Genomic DNA, 22,064 nt, shown 5'->3' on the forward strand with positions numbered 1-22,064 from the left:
CTGCTCCGATCTTTTTGATTTCTTTCCTTCTGCTAACTTTGGATTTTGTTGTTCTTCCTTCTCTAGTTCCTTTAAGTGTAAGGTTAGATTGTTTATTTGAGATTTTTCTTCTTTCTTCAGGTAGGCTTGTATAGCTATAAACTTCCCTCTTAGAACTGCCTTTGCTGCATCCCATAGGTTTTGGATTGTTGTGTTTTCATTGTCATTTGTCTCTAGGTATTTTTTGATTTCCTCTTTGATTTCTTCAGTGATCTCTTGGTTATTTAGTAACGTATTGTTTAGCCTCCATGTGTTTTTGTTTTATACATTTTTTTCCCTGTAATTCATTTCTAATCTCATAGTGTTGTTTGTGGTCAGAAAAGATGCTTGGTGTGATTTCAATTTTCTTAAATTTACTGAGGCTTGATTTGTGACCCAAGATATGATCTATCCTGGAGAATGTTCCATGAGCACTTGAGAAGAACGTGTAATCTCTTTTTGGATGGAATGTCCTATAAATATCAATTAAGTCTATCTGGTCTCTTGTGTCATTTAAAGCTTCTGTTTCCTTATTTATTTTCATTTTGGATGATCTGTCCATTGGTGTAAGTGAGGTGTTAAAGTCCCCCACTATTATTGTGTTACTGTCGATTTCCTCTTTTATAGCTGTTAACAGTTGCCTTATGTATTGAGGTGCTCCTATGTTGGATGCATATATATTTATAGTTGTTATATCTTCTTCTTGGATTGATCCCTTGATCATTATGTAGTGTCCTTCCTTGTCTCTTGTAACATTCTTAAATTTAAAGTCTATTTTATCTGATATGAGAATTGCTACTCCAGCTTTCTTTTGATTTCCATTTGCATGGAATATTTTTTTCCATCCCCTCACTTTCAGTCTGTATGTGTCCCTAGGTCTGAAGTGGGTCTCTTGTAGACAGCATATATATGGGTCTTGTTTTTGTATCCATTCAGCAAGCCTGTGTCTTTTGGTTGGAGCACTTAATCCATTCACGTTTAAGGTAATTATCGATATGTATGTTCCTATGACCATTTTCTTAATTTTTTGGGGTTTGTATTTGTAGGTCCTTTTCTTCTCTTGTGTTTCCCACTTAAAGAAGTTCCTTTAGCATTTGTTGTAGAGCTGATTTGATGGTGCTGAATTCTGTTAGCTTTTGCTTGTCTGTACAGCTTTTGATTTCTCCATCTGATCTGAATGACATCCTTGCCGGGTAGAATAATCTTGGTTGTAGGTTCTTCCCTTTCATCACTTTAAGTATATCATGCCACTCCCTCTTGGCTTGTAGAGTTTCTGCTGAGAAATCAGCTGTTTACCTTATGGGAGTTCCCTTGTATGTTATTTGTCGTTTTTCCCTCGCTGCTTTCAATAATTTTTCTTTGTTTTTAATTTTTGCCATTTTGATTACTATGTGTCTTGGCGTGTTTCTCCTTGGGTTTATCCTGTATGGGACTCGCTGTGCTTCCTGGACTTGGGTGGCTGTTTCCCATGTTAGTGAAGTTTTCGACTATAATCTCTTCAAATATTTTCTCTGGTCCTTTCTCTCTCTCTTCTCCTTCTGGGACCCCTATAATGTGAATGTTGTTGCATTTAATGTCTCAGAGATCTCTTAGGCTGTCTTCATTTCTTTTCATTCTTTTTTCTTTAGTCTGTTCCGCAGCAGTGAACTCCACCATTCTGTCTTCCAGGTCACTTATCCGTTCTTCTGCCTCAGTTATTCTGCTATTGATTCCTTCTAGTGTAGTTTTCATTTCAGTTGTTGTACTGTTCATCTCTGTTTGTTTGTTCTTTAATTCTTCTAGGTCTTTGTTAAACATTTTTTGCATCTTCTCGATCTTTGCCTCCATTCTTATTCCGAGGTCCTGGATCATCTTCATTATCATTATTCTGAATTCTTTTTCTGGAAGGTTGCCTATCTCCACTTCATTCAGTTGTTTTTCTGGAGTTTTATCTTGTTCCTTCATCTGGTACATAGCCCTCTGCCTTTTTATCCTTCTATGTTTCTGTGAATGTGGTTTTTTTTCCACAGGCTGCAGGATTGTAGTTCTTCTTGCTTCTGCTGTCTGCCCTCTGGTGGATGAGGCTATGTAAGAGGCTTGTGCAAGTTTCCTGATGGGAGGGACTGGTAGTGGGTAGAGCTGGGTGTTGCTCTGGTGGGCAGAGGTCAGTAAAACTTTAATCTGCTTGACTGCTGATGGGTGGGGCTGCATTCCCTCCCTGTTGGTTGTTTGGCCTGAGGCAACCCAACACTGGAACCTACCTGGGCTCTTTGGTGGGGCTAATAGCAGACTCTGGGAGAGCTCACACCAGGGAGTACTTCCCAGAACTTCTGCTGCCAGTTTCCTTTTCCTCACGGTGAGCCACAGCCACCCCCTGCCTCTGCAGGAAACACTCCAACACTAGTAGGTCGGTCTGGTTCAGTCTCCCCTGGGGTCACTGCTCCTTCCCCTGGGTCCCGATGCGCACACTACTTTGTGTGTGCCCTCCAAGAGTGGAGTCCCTGTTTCTCCTGGTCCTGTCGAAGTCTTGTAATCAAACCCCGCTAGCCTTCAAAGTCTGATTCTCTAGGAATTCCTCCTCCTGTTGCCGTACCCCCAGGTTCAGAAGCCTGACGTGAGGCTCAGAACCTTCACTCCAGTGGGTGGACTTCTGTGGGCTTAGTGTTCTCCAGTCTGTGTGTCACCCACCCAGCAGTTATGAGATTTGATTTTACTGTGATTGCTCCCTTCCTACCATCTCGTTGTGGCTTCTCCTTTGTCTTTAGATGGTGGGTATCTTTTTTGGTGAGTTCCACTGTCTTCCTGTCGATGACTGTTCAGCAGCTAGTTGTGATTCTGTGTTCTCGCAAGAGGGAGTGAGTGCACGTCCTTCTACTCCGCCATCTTGGTTCAGTGACTTTTTGTATTTGATTCTGTGAATTAGGCAAAACAGCTACCTCTCCTGATTTTGAAGATGTGGCCTTGTGTAGGAGTATTCCTTGTGTAAAGTGCTTGTGCCAGGCAGCTTTGGAATGCCAGCTGGAGCTGGAGAGGATGTGGACTGGGATGGGGGGGTCCCCAGGACATACAGCATTGGGGCTGCCTTGGTAGGATGGTTGGAGTTGGAGTAGACCCATTCCAGGGTTTCCCCAGGCATGCCTCGCCAGGGCTGCTCTGGCAAGATAACTGTAGCTGGAGTGGGTGCAGGTTGAGTATTCCCAGGTTGCACTGCACGGGGTTGAGATTTCTGATCTTGAAATTACATTGTGTGGCTCTGACTCCCTGGCGTTAAATTCTCTCAGCTTCTGAATTTTGTCTCCCTAGCATGATGTAAAAAGACTTGGGTTCTAATATTGGCTCTTCACCTTACTAGCACTGTGCTTTTATACAAGTCATTTTGATGAGCCTCATTTTCCTCATCTGTCAAATGATGCCTTCAATACCTACTACTTAGGTTTGTTGTGTGAATCAAATGAAAATAATAATGTTTAACAATACTGTTTTCTCTTGATTTAAAATGTCTGATGTACATTTTAAGGTAACATATATCTAATACTTAAAACATAGCTCTTCTCCAGCCTGGAAGGTCTTCAATTCTTCTTTTACTGAATTCAGATATATTTCTGTCTTTCTTGTTTACTTTCATCAAATTAAATGTATTAATAATAATAACAGTATTTATAAATAATGTTTATAAATACAAAAGTAAAAATAGTAATAACAACTGTGTTACAGCATTATTTTGAATTTAAAACAAGGAAATCTATTATGGACAGTATAGCACTGTATAAACATTTAGTTAAAAACTTTTTTCCCTAGTTGGGACAGTGATATTTATTGGTTTATTCACTTTCTTCAGTGAACAGAAATTTTTTATTTCATGGAAGTCTTTATAACCTACTTCTTTATTGTTAAAAACTGTTTATTAGGAGCTTCTTATTTTTTTTATTGAGATACAATTGACATATAACATTATATTAGTTTCAGGTGTACAACATAATGATTCGATATCTGTGTACAAAGAGCTTCTTAACTTGAGTTATGTATTTTGACACAGTCTGTCAAAAAGATCTAAAAGGTGATCTTATTCAATATATTTGAGATAGACTGTGATTCATTAAATATACATATTGTAAACAATAGGACAACAATTTTAAAATATTTTAAAGAGGTATAAATCATATAATAATAGTGGAGACCAAAAAGTGTAAGAAAGTACTCAAACCAAAAATAGGCAGAGGGGCTTCCCCGGTGGCGCAGTGGTTGAGAGTCTGCCTGCCAATGTAGGGGACATGGGTTCGAGCCCTGGTCTGGGAGGATCCCACATGCCGCGGAGCAACTAAGCCCATGTGCCACAACTACTGAGCCTGCGCATTTGGAGCCTGTGCTCTGCAACAAGAGAGTCCGCGATAGTGAGAGGCCTGCGCACCGCGATGAAGAGTGGCCCCCACTTGCCGCAACTAGGGAAAGCCCTCGCACAGAAACGAAGACCCAACACAGCCATAAATAAATAAATAAATAAATAATTTTTTAAAAAATAGGCAGAAAATGAGGAAAAAAGAAATAAAGGGTATACGGAACAAGCAGAAAACAAGATGGTAGATTTTGAGCATACCACATCAGTAATTAGCAGCAGCTTAATAATATACATGAATAATTACATTAAATTTAAATGACTTACACACCCCAGTTAAGAGTCAGAGTCAGATGGGTTAAAAAAAAGACCCACCACTATTTTCTGTCTTTAAGAACATCACCTTAAATATAATACAAAATTTTGTTGAAAGTAAAAGAATGGAAAAAGCTATACCATACAATTACTAATTTAAAGAAAGCTGGAGTTTCTGTATTAATATCAAAGTAGACTTCAGAACAAGGCATCTTGCTATGGATATAAAGAGACATCACATAGTGATAAAGGAATCAATTCACCAAGAAAGCAGAACAACCCATAATTGTGCACCTTACAAAAGAGCTTCAGAATACATGAAATAAAAGCTGATAGCACTGAAAAGAGAAATAGACAATCCATAGTTATAGTTAAAGACTTAAACATTGTTCTCCCAGTAATCCAATAAAAAAAAGACAGAAGATCAGTAAGGATATAGGAAATTTGAACAACACTAGGAATCCAGTCAATCTAATTGATGTTTCTAGAATAATTCACCTCACAACTGCAGAGTACACAGTCTTTTTCAAGTACACTTGGAATATTTACCAAAATAGACCAATTCTGGGCTGTAATACAAATTTCAACAAATTTGAAAGATTTGAAACCATGCAAAATTAGTTCTCTGACCATAACAAAATTAAACTATAAGTCATTAACAGAAAGACACCTGGAAAATCCCCAAATATGTAATTAAACAACAGACTTTTAAATAGCCCATAGCTCAAAGTAAGTCCCAAGGGAATTTAGAAATTATGGGGAATTGAATAAAAATTAAAATGCAACATAAAATTTGTGGGATGCAACTAAATAATTCTATAGAGATAAATTTATAGCATTAAGTGCTTATGTTAGAAAAGACTAAAGATCATAAATCAATGATCTAAGCTTCTACCTTAGGAAACGAGAAATAGAAAATTAAGCCCAAATTAAATAAGTAAATGACATAATCAGTTAAATGGAAAACAGAAAGACAAGAGAGGAAATCAATGAAAATAAAGGCTAGTTCTTTGAAAAAAAATCAATGAAATTGATAAACTTTTAGCCAGAATGATGAGGAAAAAATATGAGAAGAAATAACTGATCAGTATCACAAATGAAAGAGGGGACAGCAGTATGGATACTACAGACATTCAAAGGAAGATAAAGGAATACAAACAGCTTTATGTCCATAAACTCAGTAATTAAATGCAATAGACATATTCCTTGAAAGATACAAATTACCAGTGCTAACTCAAAAGGATATATGTAATCTGAATAGTTCTGAATCTATTAAAGAAATTGGATTCATAGTTTAAAATCTTCCTACATCATACTTAATGGTGAGAAACTCAAGTTTTCTCACTAAGATCAGGCACAAGGCAAGGATGTCTCCTCCCACCAATCCTTTCCAACATTGTAATGGAAGTCCTTGCTAATACAGTAAGGCAAGAAAAGGAAATACAAGTTATACAGATTGAGAAGAAAGACATAAAAGTGTCTTTGTTCACAGATGACATGATCATCTATATAGAAAATCTGAAAGAAACAAAAAAAACTCCTGGAACTAATAAGCAGTTATAGCAACATTGCAGGATACAAGGTTAACATACAAATGACAATTGCTTTCCTATATACTAACAATGAACAAGTGGAATTTTAAAATAAAGCCATAATACCATTTATCATAATAATACCGTTTACCATAATAATAAACATAATACCACTAGCATCCCCCAAAATGAAATACTTAGGTATAAATCTAACAAAATATGTACAAGATCTATATGAGGAAAACTATAAAACTCTGATGAATGAAATTAAGGAACCAAATAGAGATATTCCATGTTCATGGATTGAAAGACTTGATATTGTCAAGATATCAGTTTTTCCCAACTTGATTTATAGATTCAATGCAATCTCAATTAAAATCCCAGCAAATTTTTTAATGGATATTAACAAACTGATTCTAAATTTTTTGGAGGGAGCCAAAAGAGTTGGAGGACTGATGCTAACCCTACTTCAAGACTTACTGTAAAGTTACACTAACCTATACAGTGTGATATCAGTGAAAGAAAACACAAATAGATCAATGGAACAGAATAGAGAGCCCCAAAATAGACTCCCGTAAATATAGTCAACTGATCTTTGACAAAGGAGCAAAGTTAATACAGTGGAGCAAAACAGTCTTTTTATTTTTAAGTGAAAGCAGGTTTATTTCAAAAAGCACTCCTTTCAACAAATGGTGCAGCAACAACTGGACATCCAATGCAAAAGAAATGCATCTAGACACAGACTTGACACCCTTCACAGAAATTAACTCAAAGTAGATCATAGTCCTAAATGCAAAACACAAAACTATAAAACTGCCAGATGATAATACAGCAGAAAACCTAGATAACCTTTGGTAAGGTGACTTTTTAGATACAATATCAGAGACATGATCCATGAAAGAAATCATTGTTAAGCTGAATTGCATTAAATTTAAAAATTTCTGCTCTGCATAAGACATTATCAAGAAAATTAAAAGACTAGACAAAGACTTGAAGAAAATATTAGCAAAAGACACATCTGATAGAGGACTGTTATCCAAACTAACAATAAGAAAACAAACAACCTGATTTTATAATGGGCCAAAGAAGATATAGAAATGGCAAGTAAGTATATAAAAGATGGTCCACATTCTATGTCATCAGGAAAATGCAAATTAAAACAACAGTAAGATACTAGTACACACCTATTAGAATAGCGAAAATCCAGAACACTGACAACACCAAATGTTAATGAAGATGTGGAGCAACAGGAAATCACATACATTGCTGGTGGAAATGCAAAAGTGGTACAGCCACTTTGGAGGACATTTTGATGGTTTCTTACAAAACTAACATACTCTTAGCATACATTTCAGCAATCATACTCCCTGGTTATTTACCCAAAAGAGTTGAAAATATATGCCCACACAGAAACCTGCATATGGATGTTTATAGTAGCTTTATTCATAATTGTCAAAACTTGGAAGCAACTAAGATGCCCTTCATTAGATGAGTGGATAACTAAACTGTGTACATCCAGACAATGGGATATTATAGAGTTGTAAGAAGAAATGAGCTTTCAATCCACAAAAAATACATGGAGGGACCTTAAATACATATTTCTAAGTGAAAGAAGTCAATTTGAAAAAGGCTACATACTGTATGATTCCAACTATATAATATTCTGGAAAAGGCACATCTATGTAGACAATGAAAAGATTAGTGGTTTTGTATAAAATGGATAACTAATAAGAACCTGGTGTATAAAAAAATAAATAAAATTCAAAAAAATACAGAATAAAAACTAAAAATAGAACTACCATACGACCCAGCAACCCCACTACTGGGCATATACCCTGAGAAAACCATAATTCAAAAAGAGTCATGTACCAAAATGTTCATTGCAGCTCTATTTACAATAGCCAGGACATGGAAGCAACCTAAGTGTCCATCATCGGATGAATGGATAAAGAAGATGTGGCACATATATACAATGGAATATTACTCAGCCATAAAAAGAAATGAAATGGAGGTATTTGTAATGAGGTGGATGGAGTTAGAGTCTGTCATACAGAGTGAAGTAAGTCAGAAAGAGAAAAACAAATACAGTATGCTAACACATATATATGGAATCTAAGGGAAAAAAAAAAAGGTCATGAAGAACCTAGTGGCAAGACGGGAATAAAGACACAGACCTACTAGAGAATGGACTTGAGGATATGGGGAGGGGGAGGGGTGAGATGTGACAGGGTGAGAGAGTGGCATGGACATATATACACTACCAAATGTAAAATAAATAGCTAGTGGGAAGCAGCCGCATAGCACAGGGAGGTCAGCTCGGTGCTTTGTGACCACCTAGAGGGGTGGGATAGGGAGGGAGATGCAAGAGGGAAGAGATATGGGAACATATGTATATGTATAACTGATTCACTTTGTTATAAAGCAGAAACTAACACCATTGTAAAGCAATTATACTTCAATAAAGATGTTTAAAAAAATACAGAATAAAACCAAGCACGTCAAAATATTAAAAAAAAAAATGATTAGTGATTACTAGGGGTTCCAGGGGCCAGAGATGAATAGGCAGAGCATAGAGGATTTTTAGGGTAGTGAAAATACTCTGTATGATATTACACTGATGGATATATGTCATTATACATGTGTCCAAACCCATAGAATGTACAACACCAAGAGTGAACCCTAAGGTAAACAATGGATTTTGGGTGATTATGATGTGTCAATGTAGGTTCATTCTTGGTAAAAAATGTACCATTCTGTGAGTGATGTTCATAAAGGGGGAGGCTATGCATGTGTGGATGCAGGAGATATGTAGGAAATCTTTATCTTCTCAATTTTGTTGTAAACCTAAAACTGCTCCAAAAAAATAAGTCTTGGGGGAAGAAGATTCCCACGAAGAAAACTCTAGGTCCAGATGACTTCACTGGTGAATTCTGTCAAACCTTTAGAGATGAAGTAATACTAAATTTATGAAAACTCTTCCAAAAAAAACAAAAGAAGAGGGATCAATTTCCAACTCATTTTATGATGCCAGCATTATCCTTATACCAACACTAGATAAAGAAATTTCAAAGAAAAGAAGAGCTTACAAACTAATATCCCTCATGAACATAGACACAAAAAAGTTCAAAAAAAGCAAACTGAATCTAGCAATGCAAAAAATACTAATAATGAAGCATATTTTAGAAGAAAACACAAATGTAAATCTTCATGATTACATGTGTCTTCATGATCAATAGGCATTGATATTTTAGATATCACACCAAAAGCATAAACAATAAAAGAAAAAAATAGATAAATAAAAATTTAAAACTTTTATGGTCTAAAGAAAGTGAAAAGACAACCCACGGAATGGGAGAAAATATTTGCCAGTCATATATCTGATAAGGACTGTGTATCTAGACTGTGTAAAGAGCTCTTACAACTCAACAATAAAGAGACAACCCAATTTAAAAATGGACAAAGGATCTGAATAGATATTTCTCCAAAGAAGATGTAAAAATGACCAATACACATATGAAAAGATGCTCAACATCTTTAGTCATAAGAGAAGTGCATTCAACATTGGGAGGTGAGGTGGAGGAGTTGGAATGAATGGAGAGTGATTGCTAATGGGTATGGGTTTTTTGGAGAGGGTGATGAAAATGTTCTAAATTTGTGGTGATGGTTTCTGAATATACTAAAATCATTGGCTTATACTTTAAATGGATGAGTTGTGTGAAACGTAAGCTATATCTCAAAGCTGTTATTAAAAAAAAGTGTTCACACATACACACATCACAATGAACTATTTCTACACACCTATTATGATGTACAAATTAAACAGCAAATATTGACAATACAAAATGCTAGCCAGGATGCAGAGCATCTAGAATTCTTACATTGCTGATGCAAATTACATTTTGGAAAACAGTTTGGCAGTTCTTCCTAAGTTAAACATATACCATACTACCTATCTATCTTATTCCTATATATTAACCCAAGAGAAATAGACAGTTATGTTCACATAAAAACCTGTATGTGAATGTCTCTAGTTGTTTTATTATAATCACCAAAAGCTAGAAACAACCCAAATTTCCTTACTGGGAATGGATAAATAAAATGTGGTTCATCAGTACAGTGGAGTACTACTCAGCAATGAAGAGGAATGGACTAGTGATCCATGGAAGAACATAGATCAATCTCAAATGCATTATGCTAAATGAAAGAAGCCAGAGTCAAAGGCTACATACTATATTGATTCCATTTATATGACATTCTGGGAAAGGCAAAACTATATAGAGAACCTGTCAGTGGTTGCCAGGGCCTGGGGTTAGAGGGAGTCATTGACTGCAAAGTGTCATGAGGAAGTTTGGAGCTGTTGGAACTATTCTACATCTTGACTGTAGTCATGGTTACATGACTGTATGTAATTGTCAAAACTTGTAGCACTGTGTACTAAAAAGGATGGATTTTACTCTATGTAATTTATACCTCAATAAATGACTAGACAGAAAATCTAGTCCATTGGCAGATAGCCATGCTTTATTTAGTTGCTTGTACATCTAAATATAATTTTTATTAATCTAATCCTGGTGACAGTTTAAAGAGCTTGTGTATGGCTAATTGGAAGTAGTTCTAGAATGATTTACCGACAGCCACTTTCCCCTAACCTTTTGGTTATCTGTTTTTCTTTCTTAACATTTTTTTTAGTTTTAAGGATTAAATAATTTTATTTTAGGTAAATTATTTTTGTGCTTCTTATAGTATTTATTAATTTATCCTTCTATGGTTGGCAGGGTTGTTTTGTATCTCTTTGGTCATTATATTTTAGTTACTTAAAAACACCTTGAAAGGATTTTTTAGCAGTTTGACTAAAGACTTTTCTTCAATTTTGATTTTATTGTTTTATACTTTTCACTTAATTTTTAGATCAAATAGATGCAAAACATACAAAAGGGAAAGAGTTATAGGTGAACTGTTCATTAGGTAAATATTATGCAAACTGATTTTGTATGAACTGACTAGTTCCACAGCCTTGTAGAATTCTCAAGTGTTTATGTCGATTTTTATGTGCGGTCTGGTGTCTTTCTGTGATACATTGAATGCATTGCTCATGAGAATTCAAGACTCCTGTGTGGTTGGTTGTCAGTGTGTAGCATATGTGGAATCCTTCTTACTCAAGATCCAAATGTCCTTCAGATCTCACTGATAAGCAGTGAGACAGTCAACAAGATGCTACTGTTCAGGTGCTGGCTGTTTCCGAAGTTTCTTCTATTCTTTCAGTACCCAGAAGATAGTCTTTGGCGAAGGCAAGTGGGTGTTTTTGGCTAAACAGGAGGAAACCATTGTTTGCTCAGTTTTCCAGTCCTGGGGAGCCTAATGACTTGGTGCCACATGTCAGCATTGCTGAGCACAGGTGCACCCTCAAGAACATTAGCTTCTCAGATGGTGGCAGCACTGCTTTGTGAGCCTGCGATTTCCTCAAAGGAGGTAGCAGTGGTCTGTGTTGACTCTGACGTTAATATCACAGCAAAATTTTTGCTTTAGCAGACAGTCAATGGAAGCCACATAGTGCAGACACATTTGCCTCACTGAAATGCGTACTTTATTGGTTGTTTTACTTATTATTAGCATTTGTTTAGTGTCCGAGGTACTGGCATTGATTAGAATTCTGGGAAAAGTGAATATAAGACAAAATAGAAACAATAGTGTATAAATGTCTTAGGATGAATAGCAACTTAGTAACTCTTCTGTAAATTCATATGGCCCTCACAACCTCAAGGTAAAATCTAAACTCCATAATGTTATTTAAAAGACTACTCATAATCAGGGCCCTACCTACTTCTCCAGCCTTCCTCCCTCCATCTCTCAAATCTTACCCTGTGATTTATTAAACTAAACTTATCTTTATTTCTTTCCTGCTTCCCTCTTCAACCTAGCTAATCATGCTTCCAGTCAATTATAGTTTTTAAAAATTTTTATTGGAGTATAGTTGATTAACAATGTTGTGTTAGTTTCAGGTGTACAGCAAAGTAATTCAGTTATACATATACAAGTATTCTTTTTCAAATTCTTTTCCCATATAGGTCATTACAGAGTATTGAGTAGAGTTCCCTGTGCTATGCAGTAGGTCCTTATTAGTTATCTATTTTATATATAATAGTAGTGTGTATATGTCAATCCCAATCTCTCAGTTTATCCTTTCCCCCTTCCCCCCATAACCCTAAGACTGTTTCTACGTCTATGACTCTATTTCGGTTTTGTAAATAAGTTCATTTGTACCATTTTTTTAGATTCCACATATAAGTGATATCATATGATGTTTGTCCTTCTCTGTCTGACTTACTTCACTCAGTATGACAATCTCTAGGTCCATACATGTGGCTGCAAATGGCATTGTTTCATTCTTTTTTAATGGCTGAGTAATATTCCATTGCATATACGTACCACATCTTCTTTATCTCTTCTTCAGTCAATGGGCATTTAGGTTGCTTCCAGTCCTGGATATTGTAAATAATGCTGCAGTGAACATTGGGATGCATGTATCTTTTTGAATTATGGTCTTCTCAGGGTTTATGCCCAGGAGTGGGATTGCTGGATAGTATGGTAGCTCTAATTTTAGTTTGTTAAGGAAACTCCATACTGTTCTCCATAGTGGCTGTACCAATTTTCATTCCCACGAACAGTGTAGAAGGGTTCCCTTTTCTCCACACCCTCCCCAGCATTTACTGTTTGTAGATGTTTTGTTGATGGCTATTCTGACCAGTGTGAGGTGATACCTCACTGTAGTTTTGATTTGCATTTCTCTGATAATTAGTGATGTTCAGCATCTTTTCATGTGCTTTTTTGGCCATCTGTATGTCTTCTTTGGAGAAATTTCTATTTAGATGTCCTCCCCATTTTTTGACTGGGATGTTTGTTTTTTGTTATTGAGCTGCGTGAGCTGTTTGTATATTCTGGAGGTTAATGCCGTGTTGGTCACTTAGGTTTGCAAATATTTTCTCCCACTCTGTTGGTTGTCTTTTCGTCTCATTTATGGTTTTCTTTGCTGTGCAAACACTTTTAAGTTTAATTACGTTCATTTGTTTATTTTTGTTTTTATTTTCATTACTCTAGGAGGTGGATCCAAAAAGATATTTCTGCAGTTTATGTCAGAGAGTGTTCTATGTTTTCCTCTAAGAGTTTTATAGTATCCAGCCTTACATTTAGGTCTTTAATCCATTTTGAGTTTATTTTTGTGTATGGTGTTAGGGAGTGTTCTAATTTCATTCTTTTATATGTGGCTGTCCAGTTTTCCCAGCATCACTTATTGAAGAGACTGTCTTTTCTCCCTTGTGTATTCTTGCCTACTTTGTCATAGATTAGTTGACCATAGGTGTGTGGTTTTATCTCTGGACTTTCTATCCTGTTCCATTGATCTATATTTCAGTTTTTGTGCCAGTACCATACTGTTTTGATTACTGTAGCTTTATAGTATAGTCTCAAGTCGGGGAACTTGAGTTCTCCAGCTCCTTTTTTCTTTTTCAAGATTGCTTTGGCTCTCTGGGGTCTTTTGTGTTTCCATACAAATTAAAAAATTTTTTGTTCTAGTTCTGTGAAAAATGCCATTGGTAGTTTGATAGGGATTGCATTGAATCTGTAGATTGCTTTGGGTAGTATAGTCATTTTGATAATATTGATTCTTCCAATCCAAGAACATGGTATATCTCTCCATCTGTTTGTGTCATCTTTGAGTTCTTTCATCAGTGTCTTATAGTCTTCTGAGTCTTTTACCTCCTTAGGTAGGTTTATTCCTAGGTATTTTATTCTTTTTGTTGCAGTGGTGAATGGGATTGTTTGCTTAATTTCTCTTTCTGATCTTTCGTTGTTAGTGTACAGGAATGCAAGAGGTTTCTGCACATTAATTTTGTATCCTGAAACTTTACCAAATTCATTGATGAGCTCTAGCTGTTGTCTGGTAGCATCTTTAGGATTTTCTATGTATAGCATCATGTCATCTGCAAACAGTGATGGTTTTACTTCTTTTCGAATTTGGATTCCTTTAATTTCTTTTTCTTCCCTGATTGCCATGGCCAGGACTTCCAAAACTGTGTTGAATAAAAGTGGTGAGAGTGGACATCCTTGTCTTGTTCCTGGTCTTAGAGGAGATGCTTTCAGTTTTTCACCATTGAGAATGATGTTTGCTGTGGGTTTGTTGTATATGGCCCTTATTATGTTGAGGTAGGTTCTTTCTATTCCCATTTTCTGGAGAGTTTTTGTCATAAATGGGTGTTGAATTTTGTCAAAAGCTTTTTCTGAATCTATTGAGATGCTCGTATGGTTTTTATTCTTCAGTTTGTTAATGTGGTATATCACATTGATTGATTTGCATATATTGAAGAATCCTTGCATCCCTAGGATAAATTCCACTTGATCATGGTGTATGATCCTTTTAATGTGTTGTTGGATTTGGTTTGCTAGTATTTTGTTGAGGACTTTTGTGTCAATGTTCATCAGTGATATTGGCCTGTAATCTTCTCTTATTGTTGTATCTTTGTCTGGTTTTGGTATCAGGGTGATGGTGGCCTCATAGATGACCTTGGGAGTGTTCCTTCATCTGCAATTTTTTGGAAGAGTTTCAGAAGGATAGGTGTTAACTCTTCTCTAAATGTTTGATAGAATTCCCCTGTGAAGACATCTAGTCCTGGACCTCTGTGTGTTGGAAGTTTTTAAATTACCATTTCAATTTCAGTACTTGCAATTGGTCTGTTCATATTTTCTATTTCCTCCTGGTTCAGTCTTGGAGGGTTGTACCTTTCTAAGAATTTGTCCATTTCTTCTAGGCTGTCCATTTTATTGGCATATAGTTGCTTGTAGTAGACTCTTATGATCCTTTGTATTTCTGTGATGTCAGTTATAGCTTCTCCTTGTTCATTTCTAATTTTATTGATTTGAGCCATCTTCCTTTTTTTTTTTTTGATGAGTTTGGCTAAAGGTTTATCAATTTGTTTATCTTTTCAAAGAACCAGCTTGTAGTTTCATAGATCTTATCTATTGTTTTCTTTGTCTGTATTTCATTTATTTCTGCTCTTATCTTTATGATTTCTTTCCTTCTGCTAACTTTGGGTTTTATTTGTTCTCTTTCTCTAGTTGCTTTAGGTGTAAGGTTAGGCTTTTTTTTTTAGGTTTTTCTTGTTTCTTGAGGTAGGCTTTTATAGCTATACACTTCCCTCTTAGAACTGCTTTTGCTGCATCCCATAGGTTTTGGATCATTGTGTTTTCATTGTCATTTGTCTCTAGGTATTTTTTATTTCTTTGGTGATCCATTGGTTGTTTAGTAACATATTATTTAGTCTCTACATGTTTGTGTTTTTTACAGTTTTTTTTTTCCTGTAATTGATTTCTAATCCCATAGTGTTCAGTTTCCATTTGCATGGGATACCTTTTTCTATCCCCTCACTTTCCGTCTGTTTGTGTCCCTAGATCTGAAATGGGTTTCTTGTAGACAGCATATATATGGGTCTTGTTTTTGTATCCATTCAGCCAGTCTGTATCTTTTGTTTAATTTAATCAATTTACATTTAAGATAATTATTGATATGTATGTTCCTATTGACGTTTTCTTAATTGTTTTGGATTTGTTCTTGTAGGTCTTTTTTCTTCCCTTCCTCTTTTGTTCTCTTCTCTTGTGATTTGATGACTATCTTTGGTATTGTGTTTGGGTTGCCTTTTCGTTTTTGTTTGTGTATCTATTGCAGTTTTGGGGTTTGCTGTTCCCATGAGGTTTTGATACAGCAGTCTATATAGGTACAAGGTTGTTTTAAGTTGCTGGTCTCTTTCCCACCTAGAGAAGTTCCTTTAGCATTTGTTGTAAAGCTTGTTTGGTGGTGCTGAATTCTCTTAGCTTTTGCTTGTCTGTAAAGCTTTTGTTTTTTGTTTTTTGTTGAATCTGAAAGAGAAGCTTGCTGGGTAGAGTATTCTTTGTTGTAGGTTTTTCCCTTTCATCACTTGAAATATATTGTGCCACTCCCTTCTGGCCTGCAGAGTTTCTGGCTTAAAAATCAGCTGATAACCTCATGGAGATTCCCTTGTATGTTACTTGTTGCTTTTTCCTTGTTGCTCTTTATATTTTTTCTTTGTCTTTAATTTTTGTCAGTTTCATTAATATGTGTCTCAGCATTTTCCTCCTTGGGTTCATCCTGTATGGGACTCTCTGCACTTTCTGGACTTGAGTGTTTCCTTTCTCATGTCAGGGAAACTTTTGGCTATAATATCTTCAAAAATTTCCTCAGGTCCTTTTCCTTTCTCTTCTCCTTCTGGTACCATATAAAATGAATGTTGGTGCATTTAATGTTGTCCCAGAGGTCTCTGAGACTGTCCTCATTTCTTTTCATTCTTTTTTCTTTATTCTGTTCTGTGGCAGTGATTTCCACCACTCTGTGTTCCAGCTCACTTATTCGTTCATTTGCCTCAGTTACTCTGCTACTGATTCCTTCTGGTGTGCTTTGTCATTTTAGTTATTGTATTGTTCATCTGTTTGTTTGTTCTTTATATCTTCTAGCTCCTTGTTAAACATTTCTTGTGTCTTCTAGATCTGTGCTTCCATTCTTTTTCTGAGATCTTGGATCATCTTTACTATCATTACTGTGAATTCTTTTTCAGGTAGATTGCCTATCTCCTCTTCATTTAGTTGTTCTTGTGGGGTTTTATCTTGTTCCTTTTTTTGCAACATATTTCTCTGTCATCTCATTTTGTTGAACTTTCTGTGTTTGTGGTCTCCTTTCCACAGGCTGCAGGACCATAGTTCTTATTGCTTCTGGTGTCTGCCCCCTGGTGGGTGAGGTTGGTCCAGGGGCTTATGCAGGCTTCCTGGTGGGAGGGACTGGTGCTTGCCCTCTGGTGAGTGGAGCTGGGCCTTGTCCATCTGATGGGCAGAGTTGTGACAAGGAGTGTGTTTTAGGTAGCTATGAGCTCAGTATGACTTTAGGCAGCCTGTCTGCTGATGGGTGGGGCTGTGTTCCTGTCCTGCTGGTTGTTTGGTCTGAAGCATTCCAGCTCTGCAGCCTGTAGGCTGTTGGGTGTGGCCAGGTCTTAGTGCAAAATAGGGACCTCCAGGAGCGCTCACACTGATCAGTATTCTCTGGGGTCCAGTATTCTCTGGTGCCCACAAAGCCCCACCTCCGCCACCAGTGTCCCTGCCCCGACAGTGAGTTACAGCCAATCCCCGCCTCCCCAGGAAACCCTCTCAGACCCTAGTCAGGTCTAGCTGTGATTCCTATGGAGGTATTGCTTTGTGCTCTGTCCCAGCGCACACGAGGTCTTGTGTGCACCCTCCAAGAGTAGAGTGTCTGTTTCTTCCAGCCCTGTGGAGCTCCTGCACTCAGGGGTTCTTCCTCCTAATACCTGACCCTGAGACTGTCTTGAAGGTCTATTTTTATGTGGGAATGTCCCTATGTAGTCTCTGTGTGTTTAATGTTTTTTGGTGCAAGGGCTGTTTTTAGTATGGATGTCTGCTACCTCTTTCCTCAGTGTATGCTGGCCGTTATCCCTTGATAGGAGGTGTGACTGATGTTGTGGTGACCTAAGCCTGCACTGGATATTGAGCGCAGCCTCCTCTTTGCTCTGTGGTTGTTAATTCCCTGTCAGGGGCAGGGTCTGCTCCCTACTTGTTGTAGTAGAGACCCTCAGATCTGTTTCTGAGCTGTGTTTCTAATCTGCAGTATGCAGTAGGTGAGATTGGAGCACTCCCACTGGGAGAGAAGCCACTGAGTTTTCCTTCTCTGGAGCTGTTCACCTGTGAGTGAACTCTATTGTGTCACTTTTCACCCATTGTGTTGGCTCACAAATTACACTGTTGTTGGAACTGCTCTCAGCGCCCCCTTAACCGTGGGTATGCCGGCAATTGGCCCCGGCGTCTCTCAGGCGTTGTTTTCACCAGGCCACCAGTGCAGATCCACCGAAGTCATATCCCAGGACTGCAGTAGTCGTGTACCTGGACCCACTGTGGTAGCTGTGGAGGCAGCTCAGATTCTGGCCTGGTCCAATCCCCGTGTGTACATGCCCACAAAGCCCACAGCTGCTAAAGCTAGACCCGTCTCAGCTACGGGAGCCCTCGTCCATTTGGACATTCCTCAGTTGCTGAGTTTACAACGCCGACAGCGGGGGTGTAAATCCGTGGTTCCTGCAGCCTCGAGGAGAGATTTCAGCTCTTCTTCCTTAGTTGCATTGCCCTTGGGGCTCAGCTGTGGTTTCAGCCCCACCTCTGTATGTGTTCCTCCCACTGGCATCTGCTCTTCAGGCTGTCCCAGAGCACATGCAGCCACCCAGGTGGGCGGGGGTGGAGGCCGCGACGGGTGGGGCATGCGAGCCTGCTCAGGCAGGTGACCATACTAGTGCCCCCCGAGGCAGGGGCCAGTGCATGGGGAAGGGGGCTGCAATGGTGGCCTCACCCCTTGTGTGCCACTCAACAATGGCACTCCGCTTCTATGGCGGCCTGGGCTTCTTCCACGAACATTCCCAATCGTGAAGCTCCTTACTTCCGTCCCTTCAGGCTGTCCCTTCACAGCCAACAGCTGTCCCCTCCCTGAGTCCACTCTCCAGACCCCATGTTCCAGCATGCAGCCCCGCTCCGTCCCAGCAGACACAGGACTCGGTCTGGGGAGCTCAGGGCTGCGGCACGGACCATCTGGACCGTCCGTGTAGGTCTTACTCTGTCCTGTCTGCCACAGATTGCTTGCTGCCCTCTCCTCCGAGCCCCTGAAGCTCCCTCTCTGTCCCAGCTGGTCTCCCCACCGGTGAGAGGGCTTCCCTGAGTGTGGGAACCTCTCCTCTCCTTCAGCTCCCCTGCAGGGGTGCAGGTCCCGTCCTGTTTCCTCTTCTTTTTTTCTTTCTTAAGTCCTACCCGGTTGCGTGAGGATTTTTCTTGCCCTTTTAGGTGTCCAAGGTCCTCTGCTAGTGTTCAGCAGGTGCTCTGTGAGAATTGTTCCATTTGTAGATGTATTCTTTTTTTTTTTTTTTTTTTTAAGATTTATTTATTGATTGAGTGATTGCTATGTTGGGTCTTCGTTTCTGTGCTAGGGCTTCCTGTAGTTGCGGCAAGCGGGGGCTACTCTTCATCGCGGTGCGCGGGCCTCTCACTATTGTGGCCTCTCTTGTTGCGGAGCACAGGCTCCAGACGCGCAGGCTCAGTAGTTGTGGCTCACGGGCCTAGTTGCTCCACGGCATGTGGGATCTTCCCAGACCAGGGCGCGAACCCGTGTCCCCTGCATTAGCAGGCAGATTCTCAACCACTGCGCCACCAGGGAAGCCCAGTAGATGTATTCTTGATGTACTTGTGGGGAGAGGCGAACTCCACATCCTCCTATTCCTCCATGTTGACTCTGTGCCCCCGCCCCCCTAGTCATGTTCTGTGGGAAACCTTTGCTGGTTTTCGTGCTCATGTGGCCTCCCACAGAATCCTGAACTTCTGGTGCTTACAGCACTCTGTTATTATTGCTTATTGAATTATCTGCAAACTCCTTAAAGGAAGGGCCTTCTCTTTCTTGTTAACCTTGGTATCCTCGATGATCATGCCTGGTGATGTTAAATATTTAACATAATTTCCTAAAATTGGAAGGACAAAGGGCTTGCAGTTACTCTAGCAGTCTTACCAAGTTTTCTGGTTAGTTCTTTTTCTGTTTGTGATTATTTTTAACCCATTTTATGACTGTGAAAATACTGAGACTGAATTTTTTGTCACTCAGTAAGTTACTTAAGTTTTCTGGATTCAGCTTGTTAATCTGTAAAACGTAGATAATAGTTGATATAGGGTTGTTGAGAGAATTGAAGAAGTACTTGTGACTCAGGGTTCTTACTCTCTCCTGTCCAAATAGAAGGTACAGGCAGGCCTCCCTGTAAGAGCTAGAGGTAATATTGCTCTAGTGATTAGGCCATCATTATCCTGAATGGTGAATTTCTTTGACACACTTTTTCTTTTTCACTTGTCCTCTAATAGTGTCTCAATCGTGAACAAGGTATTCACTGGGTCAAAAAAGAAAGACTTCCAGCATTTCTGGAAAGTGATTGCTACTTTGAATACAGGTATTGTAATCCCATCAATATACATATTTTTAAATGATTTTTTTCACCAAAAATAATTTTTCTGTACTTTCTTGATAAAATTGTATACCTTTAAACTCATTTGAGTTTATATTCCACTTGCTATATAGTATAAGATAGAACATTGGTAAAAATCACTTAACTTTTGCAAAGAGATTTTGTAGAAACAGTACCTAATAAATGTATTTCAATTCTGCTTCTTTGATCATTATATTTAAAATTTTTTTCTACTTCTGTAAAGGTATTTATGTTCAGGGTGTTAAAAAATGAATATGAGTGTCATAAAAAAGACAGAATGTTGTAGTGCAGGGCCATGTTTTTCTTTTGTGCTCCCTGACTTCTAAAGTTTAAGTACCTAAACATTCTGAAGTTTTACTAAAATTTGACTTTTGCTTAGAACAACTGTTTTTTTAAATAAAAATAAAATAAATTAAAACAGAATAATTATTAATTAGTAATTCTATGAATAAGCCATTAATTTTAGCAGATCCTAAGAGAATCATCCTGCAGAGTTAGGACAGGAGATTGATTTGAATACATAAAACAAAATTTTAGGTTTTTTTTTTTCCTGAATTCTACCATATTTGAAACTTATTTCTAGTTTGTATGATTTCTGAAATGCAGGTTAGCCAGATTGGTTTCACAAGTAAGATGGAGTGAATCAGGCATGAATATCACATTAGGTGCAGATTTTTCTCCCTGGGTCCTGAAAAAACCAACCACTCCACCACCTCCTCCTGTTGAAGAAGATGATGCTATAATTATGAAAAAGTTCTACATTTCTCTTGGCGAGGTAAAAGTGTGAGTGTTTCTTTGTGTCTTGCCACTTCAGTGAAACTTCTCATTTTAGGGATATGAATTTCATTTGTACCACTTGATAGGAAAATGATTTCAAATACTTCTAAAGTAGATTTAGCAAATATTCTTTTGGATTTATGCTGACTTATTTGCCCTACACTCTTTCATCTGAAATGTAATTAGAATTATTATCCTCATGTGTACAAAGGAAAAATGCAAAATTGAAGAACATCCCCAATGTCACCTGGGAAGCAAGGGTTTCATTGTTCATTCCAAATTTTTTATTATTTGGAATCTGTAATTTTTGTACAAAACAACAATAAATTGGGCCTTCTCTTCCCTATTGTCAAGATTATTCTTCAGTAATAAAATGCATAACTGTTTAGCTGTTATCAGATAAATTTGCCCTTCACAATTGGAGAATGTTGGGTGGTATGGGTACGTTTGAAGAGATCTAACCTAGAATCAAATGTCCTTTTGGGGAATCACAGTTTAGTGAAAACTGTTGTTTGATCTTTGCCTTTGCCAGGGCGGAAAAATTTTCCTTCTACCCTTCTAAGTTCTTTGCCTGGTCTATTAAAAAAAAAAAAATGACATAAGACAGGGTAACAGGAAAAAAACAAATTAATTTAGTATGTACGGGACCCTTATAAGAATATAAGACCCAAGAGCAAGTTGGGCAGTTGAGGCATATATGCCATCCTGAGCTAAGGAATGTGGTAGGGGCCTGGGGCTTCAAAGTGGAGGAGGGTAATTCACAGGACTATAAGAAGACCAGATGTTTGGTAATTAGATGTTTACCTGCCATATACATAGGTCGGTCATTCAGATAAAAGTTATCTCTGGTACTGGCTGTCTCTGAGCCAGCCTATGTAAATTCTTTTAGGTAGTTAAAGGAGAGGTAAGTGTTTTTCTTGAGTCTTCTGGGTCGTGATCTCCTTCAGCTCACAATAATCCACAGTGCCACGGCATATTTTGGGGTCACGTATTCTGCTTCTCTTTAGCCTCTATTTATCATATCTTCTCTCTGGGAAC

At 38.1% G+C, this 22,064-nt stretch overlaps 1 protein-coding gene across 2 annotated transcripts in view; it reads left to right on the forward strand.

Annotated features, from left to right (window-relative positions):
* Window positions 1–22,064, forward strand: part of RGS22 (regulator of G protein signaling 22) — a 174,975-nt gene that overhangs the window by 35,016 nt on the left and 117,895 nt on the right. For both annotated transcript variants that reach the window (XM_082364231.1, XM_082364230.1), the window contains exons 5-6: window positions 20,128–20,213; window positions 20,856–21,024. In XM_082364231.1, coding sequence (XP_082220357.1) covers window positions 20,128–20,213; window positions 20,856–21,024 — 255 coding nt within the window. The remainder of the gene's footprint in view (window positions 1–20,127; window positions 20,214–20,855; window positions 21,025–22,064) is intronic.

Source organism: Balaenoptera borealis (assembly GCF_965194805.1).
Source record: "Balaenoptera borealis genome assembly, chromosome: 17".
Taxonomy (NCBI): domain Eukaryota; kingdom Metazoa; phylum Chordata; class Mammalia; order Artiodactyla; family Balaenopteridae; genus Balaenoptera; species Balaenoptera borealis.